Source organism: Mus caroli, unplaced genomic scaffold (genome assembly GCF_978045245.1).
Source record: "Mus caroli unplaced genomic scaffold, Mus_caroli_1 scaffold_14, whole genome shotgun sequence".
In the NCBI taxonomy this organism is placed as follows: Eukaryota; Metazoa; Chordata; class Mammalia; order Rodentia; family Muridae; genus Mus; species Mus caroli.
The window spans coordinates 68,240,085-68,252,440 of record NW_028227269.1 but is presented as its reverse complement, the minus strand read 5'-3'; the positions used below and the strand labels follow the sequence as shown (position 1 = coordinate 68,252,440).

Sequence of the window (12,356 nt, the reverse complement as noted above, 5' to 3'; positions counted from 1 at the left end):
CAGGGTTAGGCTGAGAGGAAGGTAGGCAGCTCTGAGGGTTTCTGTTTGTCCCTCTCGTACTGTATAAGATTATGAAATGAATGTTTGCCACCTGCCAAGCATCTACCTGAAGTTTGCACTTGGGAGTAGAGGGAATGATCTCGGGGCCGTTCTGTGGATCTGTTCATCCCACTGGCTGTCAGGTTTCCAACCTGGGGCCCTGAGAACACATTGAGGCTGAGGCTGAGGTGCTCAGACCTCAGAGCCAATGGCTTCATGGGTTTACGAAGTGGTCAGAGATCCCTTTAGGAATGGCCGTGGTGACATTACAGGATCCTTCCTCAATTATATTTTGATTTGGAAGCTGCAAGAAGATCTGCAACTTCCATTTTAAGTGTCAACATCAGCTTAGTTATCTTTCAATTCTTTCTGCTACTACAAATCAGTTAACACGTTAGCAGGAGCCTGTGCCCCGCCTCCCCTTCAGGAATCTATGCCAGGGCATTGTGTGGGTTGGCCCAGAGCTCTGTGAAGTGAGGTGCTCTGGCCTTGCTTCTCACTGCACTCCGTATATGCCACCCTGGGCGCCTGATGTTGGTTCCTTTAGAATCTTGTTCTCATCGGAAGCAGAGAGGCTAATTCCCACGGTGGCCACTGCAATACAATAAAGGCAATGCTTTCTGCTCTGCCCACCCAAAGCAGCGGTGGATGGAGCCCCAGGCCAACAACAACCTTTCCGTTTGTGGGGCTTTAGTGGAGAGAGTATTTTCAGGACCTTCAAAGGAAACGCGATCACGTGTGGGGGCGGGGCTCTGCAGGTCCACCTAACATACCAATTTAGAATTCCTACCTCCTCAGTTCTCTAATTCCTTCCTCCTTCCATGGCTCTGCCAAGGCAGTACCTGTGTGGCTACCTTATCTGCTGAAAGCTCAACCTCTAGATAGCTGTGCCAGAGACAGAAACTGTCTTCAGGTTGCCCTGGTTAGGAGCTAAGCCCAAGCCATGGAACAGGGCTCTTCCATCAATGAACGTGAAACGTGCAGCTTTTACATTTCACTGTGCTGGTGGTCCAAGCTAGATGAGCCAGGTCTTGTTCTCTGAAGATGGGTACTTCCTCCTTGTGGTCCTCTTCAGTCTGCTTCTTTGTAACTAGTCGGGTCTTTTGGCCTGGAGGGGTAGGGACTGCATTTAAAAAGGATGACCGTTCTTCCGCAGAGGCACCTGAACCGTGAGAGGGATCTTCAAACTGTGGAAGCAGCTTCGGTTCACCTTGCTGGTGTGCAAACCTCGCCAAGTCCAGAGGGTTTGGGAAACTTTAGGACTTAGGGTTTCCAGGCTCATCACCCACCTTCTCTTTTCTGACCTTACATCTAACTGTAGTCTGAGGGACCTGTTAAGACTACATGTTGTCTCCTTTGGGACACGGGACTTTGAAAGCAGAGTGTTTTCAGCAGTCTGTCTTGCCTCTATAGGGGACAAAAGTCCCTTAGACTACAGTTAGCAGACGCTTCACCTCCCAAACACAAAGCTGTCAAGTGACTAAGCCTGGCCTGTCATTTTCTCTTTTCCTTTTTAATGATTTAAAAGAACTAATAAAAGCCAGGTCACGCAATCCGCCCTATAATTGTCACGTCTCCATCTTTCTCTTATGCCACCATGGTTATGCAGCCACCTGTATATCATCGGGAACCAATGCAGGTCAGAGCATTCCTGTTTGCATTGGTTCTCCTGGGACCCACCTTCCACCGGGCCCACCCATCTGTACCCATGAGTACCACGGAACTGGGAGCTGATCCAGGCCAACAGTTCATTCTGTAGATGGAGCTGGGCCCACTTCTCACGCCACTCCTGAGTTCAGTGCATTCCTCCACCCCTGGGCCCACTTCTCACGCCACTCCTGAGTTCAGTGCATTCCTCCACCCCTGGGCCCACTTCTCACACCACTCCTGAGTTCAGTGCATTCCTCCACCCCAAAAGCTAGAATCTGAGATATGGAATCACACACTTGTTAGTAGTTTGGGAAGTAGCCCTGGGGACAAGAGAACGAGGAGAGAGAGAAACCCGTAGAAGCCCCAGGACCTCTGACCCTTGAAACTTAGAGTATGACAGTTTAAGAATTCTTAAGAAGGGCCTGGGATTGATTACTTTAAAGCTCTGGGCAGGGAGAAGAGCCCACGGTTTCCATCCTGCATGGATAGGAACTGAGGAAGGACTCCCTCCAAAAATGTCTAGGAGTCCAAAGAGTTTAAGTCCACAATTTTAAAGGATTGTAAAAAAACATTCTACTGGGACAACTCCCACTTTCTGCTCTTTTCTTATTTACCACAGTTGTAGGAGAAGGTTTTAAAAAGGAAAACCAATATATAATAACCACTGAGGGGGCTGTGAGAGAGCTCAGTGGGTAAGAGCACCGACTGCTCTTCCGAAGGTCCAGAGTTCAAATCCAAGCAACCAAATGGTGGCTCACAACCATCCATAATGAGATCTGACTCCCTCTTCTGGTGTGTCTGAAGACAGCTACAGTGTACTTACATATAATAATAAATAAATCTAAAAAATAATAATAATAATAACCACTGAGGAAAAAGGTTCAATGTGTTTCCCTAAAGTACAGACAAAAGGACAACATGCTCTTACTCACTCACAAAGAATACAGCCAGAGGGAAAGAAAGGCCAGACACAGTGAACTGTATAGTGGTCAGTCTAAAAACATGTGGCCCCTAAGCACCCTCTAGGAGATCACTAAGCCCAAACCTTCAGGGGACCAGGCAGGTTTTGAAGAATGATTCGTCACGGTGAGCCATACACTTTGTTATTGGTCTTGAAATGTGCTGCCATCTCTATTGGCTGTGGATTTTCCCACTTTAGGCAGAAATGTGTACCGGGAATAGTAAACTCCCTCGCATATTTGGGATCAGTAATAAGAGAGTGGTGAGATGGGCTGTCTCACTGGGCCTCAGTCTCACAGGGTGAGAGGGAGGGAGAGGTGGGGAGAAGAGCAAACAAAAGCACAAGGTCCTTCACAGAAGTGGACCACCATTGTAAGAGCAAGCTCTTGGGGCTGGTGAGATGGCTCAGTGGGTAAGAGCACCCGACTGCTCTTCCGAAGGTCCGGAGTTCAAATCCCAGCAACCACATGGTGGCTCACAACCATCTGTAACGAGATCTGACACCCTCTTCTGGAGTGTCTGAAGACAGCTACAGTATACTTACATATAATCAATAAATAAATCTTTAAAAAAAAAAAAAAAAAAAGAGCAAGCTCTTTAAAGCCACAGCGATGGCGGATTGGCCTGGAGTTGCCAGATTGCCAGCATTTTCCAGAGCAGCCTTGGGACCAGGATTTTAAAGTGACATTTCCTGATCATTAAGGGTTGGCAATGAATATTAAAGTCTTAAAAGTTCTGTGGAGAAGGAGAGCTAACCAACAGACCTCCAGGGAGGCAGGGCCTGAGCTCATCCTAGTAGGTGGGTGGCAGAGGAAGAAAAGGTACCAATGACACACACGGGACCCATCCAGGAAGGACATGTGACACTCTGCTCTTCATAGCAAAAAGAAACAAGTGAAGACCAGGTCAAGTTCAACCGAGGGGATCCTAAAATACAAACAGGGGTCTTGGGGCACAGAGATGGCCCAGAACTTGGAGCACTTGCTGTTCTTGCAGAGGACCTAGTTTGGTTCACAGCTGTCTGCAACTCTGGTACTGGGGGATCCAGTGCTTTCTGGCCTCAGTATGTATGCATACACAGTGTACACACATACATACATACATACACACACACACACACACACACATATATATACATACACACATATAAAACACTCATAAACATAAAATTATATATATATGTATATATGTGTGTATATATATGTGTGTGTGTGTGTGTATTGGTTTTTCGAGACAGGGTTTCTCTGTATAGCCCTGGCTGTCCTGGAACTCACTTTGTAGACCAGGCTGGCCTCAAGCTCAGAAACTCTCCTGCCTCTGCCTCCCCAGTGCTGAGATTAAAGGCGTGCGCCACCACCGCCCAGCTAAAAATAAATATTTTTAAAAGAATTTTTTAATGCCAGAGAAAGTGTCTCACTTAGCAGCAATAACAGAAAACATCAGAGAGAAAAGAGAGAAATTCCAAACTTGACCAGCCTCTCGCAGGACGGTGGTAATGACCTAGAAAGGACAATCAAGATCTCCCAGACTGGGCCAGCCGAAGAAAGAAAGGACGCCAAGAAATAAAGCCAAGCTTGAGGCTGTGGCTGCTCCTGGTTTCTGGGAAACCAGCAGCAGTTATGGCTAAACAAGCCGCAACACTTCTGCAGTATATTTGGCAATTTAATTTGTTCTGGGTATTCACATTTCTTGTTTGTGACATTTGGTTCTTGTCATCTAATTTGCATGTTCTTCAAAAACCCCCTTCTGTACTAATGTGGAAATAAAGCCCAGGCATGTCCCATCTTCTGATGTCATGACACACAATATTGGCATCTATAAAATTCATATTCAGGAACTACATAACAGAGTTACAAGCAAACAAACAAACAAACAAACAACCTCATGAAGTTTTGTGGGTTATATTCATAGCTACCCTGAGCCCTCACACAGCTTGTGGGCCATGGGAAGGACACCTGAGAGCCCTCATAGACAAACATCCACAGTTATTGAAGCTGAGATTCAAAGCTACAGGGTATAGATTGTAAACCACTTTCAGGACCAAAGTGTCCTCCTGTTCCAACCCCACCACCCCAGGCCAATGAGTTAAAGGACAGAGAGAAGGAAGGTGGCTTGAGATGCCAAGTCCACCACAGTCTGGTTCACCACCAGGGGTACCACAATGGGTCTCAAAAAGCCCCGATTGAGAAGTCCTCAGGGTGCCTCTCACACTCCCCACCTGACCTTCCAGCAGCCCCTGTTGCCGCTGACCACCTGTGCCATCGCTCTCTTCTTCTTTCCTGCCACTGGGGACCTGTTTTTCTCTCTCTGTCTCCCCCTCATCTCTCTAGGTGTTTGGGTTCTTTGGATTCTCGCTGTCTTGGCACACCTCTTCCTGCATCTCCATCACGGCATATGTGGGCTCTCTGATGCTATCCTCAGTTTTAGCTCCAGCTAACCTGATGTGTGTACATCCTGGGAAATAGAAGGATCAAGAACAGCAGTTTCTTCCTCTGGACCTGCTCTTCCTCTCTCTGCTGACCTCAGCAGGCCCTCAACTGAACACATCTTTGTTCATTCTCGATATCTTCCCTCCCCTTGTCTCTCAACTCGAGTTCATTGCCACATGCTAACTTATGGTAACAAAATATCTCTAAACAGAGCTTTTCTGCCATCCCTCTAGTGTCTGTGTTGGTCCAAGCCCTATCATTTCTTACATGTCAGAAGGCCCCACACTCTTCCTTCTTGTCCATCTTTACCTCTTCTGAACCATTCTCTGGGGCCATAACGCTCTCAGAAACGCAAGGGCTATTGTATCACAGCTTCCTGAACTTCCTTCCTGTGGCTTGGAAGAAAGTGTATATTTTCAGCCCACAGGGCCCTGCAGGAATTCCTTAAACGGCCTGAGTCAAATCCTTTCTTGTTACAGCCGAGCAGTCTGTTATTGGTATTTATCAGGAGAGGGGGATGGGTGAAGGAGGTACTGTGGTATAGGGAGATATGAGGAATTATTGTTCTTCTGTGTTGAGTATTTTTTGGCAGATACAATGTCTCCATTTTGCACATGAAAAGAGTCAGAGATGGATTGGGTGTGGAAGAACGATGATCCTCTCTTTATAGTAAGAACACAGGAATCTGGACAGCAAAGCTGTTTATTTTACAACTTTGTGAAGATGGGCATTAGCCCAGAGAAAATGCAAATATGGGTGGTCTTTGAATGCTTTAAAATTTTCCCTTTAAATTTTTTGCTACTGTTAGAATCATAATATAAATATCTATGTTTTCTAGTGGTCTTAGGTGACCCACAGGTTGAGAAACACTGCTCTAACGTCTATCCGGAGCTTGAGATTTCTGTCAGGTCCCAATGAAACTCCTGTTTCCTATACAGCAAAAGGCAGTGTGTGGGTCCAGTGTCCAGGATGACGACATGTGTCTAGGCCCGGCTCAAGCTGGACTACAGAGGATTTCTGGTGGTTAGATAAGAGTCAGCATCCCTCAGGAACTTGTCCCTTCCTGACTCCCAGAAGGAGTCATTTCCCTTGCCTCCAGCAATAGGGACATATTGGCTCTCCCTTGACATATGCCCCATGGTTGCATATCAAAGCCCATGCTGGCCGGGTGTGGTGGCGCACACCTTCAATTCCAGCACTGGTGGGGGGGTGGGGGTGGGGGGGAGAGGCTGGCGGATTTCTGACTTCAAGGCCAGCCTGGTCTACTAAGTGAGTTCCAGGACAGCCAGGGCTATACAGAGAAACACTGTCTTGAAAAACCAAAAAAAAAAAAAAAAAAAAAAAAAAAGCCCATGCTGGCCTCCAGGCTCCTACAGTCCCTAGTCACAAGTGCCCTTATGTGCATCCTGGTAGCGCCAGCTCTGGGATTCCCTCACAAAGCTACTCCCCCTCCTTATAACCCACCATTTTCCACTGCTGCCTCCCTCACTATCCCTGTCTCCACTACTCTCATATCCCCACTTCTCTAGTCCTGGCCATGCCCAGGGTGTTTCTTTCTCTGTCTGCTCTAGAGTCTTCCAGAGGCCTCTGGATGTCCTCTCTCTTTATGTACAATAAAAACCTTCCCCCCTAATGCAGTGGCCATCTTGGAAGCTTCTTTACTGCACCCCTCGAGTGCTGTTCCCTTGTTTTCTGGGATGTGAACTCAGTCACATGTATACAGCCTGTGACTCTTCAACCCTAGGATGAACTAAGAGTGCCTAGACAAGTAGGTGCAACTGCCAGCCAGTGGCTCCTGCTTCTCTGCAAATCTCCAATGAGTTCTAAATACACCTCATCCTGAAAACGGATAAAAAAAGAAAGAAAGAAAGAAAGAAAGAAAGAAAGAAAGAAAGAAAGAAAAGAAAAGAAAGAGAAAGAGAAAAAGAAAAAGAAAAAGAAAAAGAAAAAGGATCGCAGTGATTTATTTCTTACTACTGTTATCATTGCTTAAATATGAGTTATTTAGTGTCACTGGACTTGGGCCGATATATATATATATATATATATATATATATTCTCAAATATATGTGTGTGTATTATGTATTTTGAGACAGAGTTTCTCTGTGTAGGCCTGGCTCTCCTAGAACTCACTCTATAGACCAGGTTGGTCTTGAACTCTACCTGCCTCTGCCTCCCAAGTGCTGGGATCAAAGGCATGAGCCACCTCCACCTGACTTCCCGTGATATTTTTAATGAGAGAGAAAAGTTAACGTGATAAAGACAACACGACTATAAAATCCATGAGGAAAACTGTTAGCGACTGTTGTGGTTTGAGTGTGAAATGTTCCAAGATATTCTTGTGTCTTGGAACACTTGGTCACCAGCTGATGGCATTGTTTGGAAAGGTTGTGGGTCCCTTAGGAACTGGAGCCTTGTAAGAGAGAGTGGGTCACAGGTGAGTGGTGGTAGGACTGGAGGTTTTATTGCCCAGACCCCTTTTGTAACATTCTCTGCTTTCTGACTGCCAGATAGTGGTGTCAGCTATATCATACTCCTGCCACTGTGGACTGGATCCCTTCAAACCGTAAGCCAAAATAAACCCTGCTTCCTGTACACTGCTTTTCTTCCTGTGTTTTTCCATAAGAACAAGGAAAGTAGCAACTATCAAAAGATTATTTGGAAAAAAAGATGCCAAGTGCCAATGTTAGAAATCATTAAACAATAATAAAACAGACACTAATGGTAGTTATTGGTCACAAAGCAAGAATGGGCACTACAAAGAGGCAATGGCACACGTGCATTCATGTGTGTGTGTGTCTGTATGTGTGTCTGTGTCTGTATGTGTGTGTATTTGTGTGTATGTGTGTCTGTGTGTGTGTGTCTGTGTGTGTGTATCTGTCTGTATGTGTGTGTATTTGTGTGTATGTGTGTCTGTGTGTGTGTGTATCTGTCTGTCTGTGTATTGTTGCAAATTTCTTTTTTATTTAGAAAAAGATAAGTATGCCAGTTATGCTGGCACACGCCTTTAATCCCAGTTCTCAGGAGGTAGAGGCAGATGGATTTCCCTGAGTTGGAGTCCAGCCTATTCTGCATAGGGAGTTCAGGAAAGACAGAGCTGCATAATAGAGAGACCCTGTTCCGGAGAGAGAGAGAGAGAGAGAGAGAGAGAGAGAGAGAGAGAGAGAGAGCTAGATTTACCTATTCCATCTATAGATATCCATAAAACCAGAGAACACTAAATGGCTAAGTGAAAATAGTTACTAATTACACAGTAGCAATTACTAAGTACTCAGTACTGTCAGAGAGAGCTATTCGAGCTATCTGGGATCCTGACACAGGGGTACAGACCCAGTTGGGAGAACTCTTCAGGAAAGGATACTTAACTAGAGCCTTGAAGGCTGAGTTTGTCTAACTCAACCGCCTCAGCATTTCCTCACCCTAGCCAGTCTTCTCAGAACTCTGCTTTCACAAAGTACCCGGGCCCTGGTCTCTAAGTCGCTGACAGGCAGCCTGTGAAGAAAGCCCAGGTGGCAATGATTTCAGACTCCTTCCACACTGAGAATGAACCTCGTGAAGGGGGGACAGCTTTATTTCTACTGGCTGGAACTCAGAGAAAGACTCTCACAGCCCATATTTACCACACTGCCTCTTCTGATTTCAGCAACTCAAGCATCCCAACCTAGTCAACCTCCTGGAAGTCTTCCGGAGGAAGCGGAGGCTTCACCTGGTGTTCGAGTACTGCGACCACACGGTGCTTCATGAGCTGGATCGGTATCAGAGGGGGTGAGTGGCCCACCCCTTACTAGAAAACAGAGGAGACAGAACTCACAAGCATGTGTAAGGGGAAAGTAGCCTCGGGGACTTTTTTTTTTAAGTTATGTAAAAAGCCATGCATGGTAGTATGTGTAGTTGGGAGATTGAAAGATGAGAACTGACAGAATGAAGCCATACTGAGCCATAAACTCTGTCTCAAAAACAAACAAACAAACAAACAAGTGAACAAAAGTAGTGGCAGACATGTCTCTGCTGCTGAAAGCTGAGACATTTCCAGAAAAGTTGTGAAATAAGTCATAAAGTCATTCTAAGGAAGAAAGCACAAGTGGTATAGCACCATGGAAGAACCTTGGCTTCTGTGGTTCAGGTCTCTGCACTGAAGTTATCTCAGCCTCTCAGAAAGCAGTGGACAAGGACAGGAGATACTTTGTGTCTGATTAGGGAAGCACAGTGGCTTGGACAATAGAGGAAAACCTCTCTGAAGTATTGTGACACCCACCTATGATCCCAGCTCATAGGAGCATCACCAGTCTGAGGCTAGCCCACGCTACACACCAAGACTCTGCCTCAAGATAGAGAGGTAAATAGTTAGATAGATAGATAGATAGATAGATAGATAGATAGATAGATACATACATACATACATACATATATATATAAATATATATATAAATACATAGATATATAGATACATACATAGATACATATGTAGATAGATAAATAGATGAGAAAAAGATACAAAAGTAATCACCAAAAGGACGTGTTTTGTTTTTTTTTTTAAGATTTATTTATTATATGTGAGTACACTGTAGCTGTCTTCAGACACACCAGAAGAGGGCATCTGATCTCATTACATGTGTTTGCTGGGATTTGAACTCAGGACCTTTGGAAGAGCAGTCATTGCTCTTAACTGCTGAGCCATCTCTCCAGCACCCAAAGGGACATTTAAGGACAGGAGGACCTGGGAAAGGAAAAGTGCAGGCTGGACACAACCACAGCTTATGTAAGCCCATGCAGTTTTCCCAGAAGAAGGGAACTCTTAAAGAGAAAGCTACACATAAAACCTATTGAATCTCTGATTGGCCAGCTAGAATGATGCTATTATCCCAGGAGCCGATTTTGCTGTGGGATTCTTATACTCTGTTCCTGGAGAGGAAGGGGATGGGGGGTCTGCCTTTGGCTGGGGAAACATGAAGAACGCCTGACAGCTCAGAGCCGTACAGTGGTGGGCAGGGCCTTGCTGATGTCCTTCCTCCAGCGGCTGGAGGATGAGATTCTTCTCAGCTCTGCCCAAGAGCTTGCTCTGCCCTGTGATATTGGTTACCTAAGATCCGCCATGACCTCCTGTAAATGAGATTACAGTGGCTTGTGGCTTGTTAATGTCCGTGAAGCATGCTTTTCATGTTCCAGAAGGCAGGCACCACCCTCCAGAAAGTCATCAACACAGAGGAATTATGCATTGCAACAAGAGAGCATTTCCTGTGTTGCTCTTTGCTCTTTGCTCCTTTGGCAGCTTGCAAGTAGTGCTCAATGAGACCTTGCTAGTGTGGTTGCTCCTGCTGGATGGTACAGCAGAGACACTGTGGTGAGCTGGGCTACTCAGCCTGGGCTCATTTCCCTCTGTTTTACACCATAACCAACACAGAAGCCTTCTGGAACCTCAAGTGGCATATAACCTCCCCCACGTAACAAGCAAGTGATTAATCGGGCAACAGAAAGCAGCTAGCTGGGTGTCTGTTAATCTAATCCAGTCCTTACGCTGTCTACACAAACACACACACACCCACACACAGCAGCAAACCCCACTTGCTCGTGACTTGATCACACACACACAGCAGCAAACCCCACTTGCTCGTGACTTGAGCTATCCAAGACTGTCTGCTCCCCTCAGATGCCAGTCACAGTCCAGGTGATTTTACCTCTGCTTTTGACCGATTGTTCCCCGTGAATCAGGATACCCACAATTTACATTATCCTTGGGTTTGATATGTTTACTCCAGCGGCATGCAGGACTCCAGGACACATTCCGTCATATTTGCTGCTTTATTACAAAGGATACAGATGAAAGGACAAACAGGGTACATGCAGTATGAGAAAGGGTATATGGAGTCCACACCCTCTGTAGGTGCGCTGTCTGTAGGAAGACCCATAAGTCTGGCTCTCTGCAGGCGCTCCAAAGGCTGCCATCATTTTGGGTTCTTATGGGGACTCCAGTGAGAAGACAAGGTTGCTAACTGACTGCATGGGGAACTCAGCAAGACTTGTCTGTTGAGATTCTTCATGGCTTCTCTGTGACACACTCACTCCTCCAGAATAGGGGACAGGGCTGCTGGGGATGAGCAGGGTCAAGGAGAGATGAGATACTTTCTTCAGGGCTATCTATCCCTGTGACAGAAAGAGGGGGTGGGGCATGTTTCAGGTTCTATGGCCTGCCTTCAGGAAGGAGTTATAAACCAGGCATGGCAGATAAAACTCTGACGTAAACAGATAAATGGACGTGTGTGTGTGTATGTGTGTGTGTGTTTGTTGACACTGTGTCAAATCTCTGACAGAAACAGTTGTTTATGAAGAAAGATTTATTTGGATTCATGAGTTCACAGACTTTGGTTCATGGTTGACTGGCTGTATGGTTGGGGGCCTGAGGCAGGGAAGAATATCGTGATGTTCCTGTGATAGTCTGAAGCTGCTTGTCTCGTGACAACCAGGAAACAGAGAGGAGTAATCGGAAGTGGGGGTGGGGGGTGGGGGGTGGGTGGGAGGGAGGTGTCAACATTTACCCTTTAGAGGCATGTCCCAAGTGACTCACTTCCCTCAGCTAGGCCCATTTTCTACAGTTCCACTCCTGCCTACTAGTTCACTGAGACTACACACTCAAAAGTTTAAACCCATCGATTAATGAAACCATCCATTCGCTAGGACGGAGCCTTTGTGTTCTTGTTGTCACCGGGAAAGCCCTCACAGACAGAGCCAGGGGTGGGCTTCACTAGTTTTCTTGGGTCCCCCTCAATGCAGTCAAGTTGATACTCACAATTAACGATGACAACAGAGCAGGGGGGAAAGCAGGGATACCCTAAATAGAAGAACTTCTTATATTAAAGGCATTATATCTCCTGACCCGGCTCTCTCCAACAGCGGGCATGGATGCAGACAAAGGGCCTCAATGTGATGACAAAGGGAGTCATGCTTTCCCCACCCCCACCCCAATCCGTTTCTCCTCATAAAGATGGTAAACTGATTTTATCCATCGCCTGGCACTAAGCCAGCAAGACACAGTTTATACACCTATGAGAAAGTCGCTGCTCTGCTGTTTTGTACTGTGCTGGGTGGTTTGCTTGTCACTCACCTTGTTGTGGCGCCATGGATACTGTCTTGGTATGCTGACAAAGCCAGATGTCTGGAGGGCCGGAGACCATGGCCACAGCAGCCAGTCTGCCAGCTGCCTTGCTGAGAAAGCAGTGCATGCCCTGTGTTCTGGAACGAGTTCTCTGCTGCATTAGGACACTTTCGTGTGTCTCTTATATA

At 46.2% G+C, this 12,356-nt stretch overlaps 1 protein-coding gene across 3 annotated transcripts in view; it reads left to right on the top strand.

Annotated features, from left to right (window-relative positions):
* The window catches only part of Cdkl1 (cyclin dependent kinase like 1), a 48,126-nt gene that overhangs the window by 15,420 nt on the left and 20,350 nt on the right, over positions 1-12,356 (top strand). For all 3 annotated transcript variants that reach the window (XM_085830400.1, XM_085830399.1, XM_085830401.1), the window contains one exon: positions 8,722-8,843. In XM_085830400.1, the coding sequence (XP_085686526.1) occupies positions 8,722-8,843 (122 nt within the window). The remainder of the gene's footprint in view (positions 1-8,721; positions 8,844-12,356) is intronic.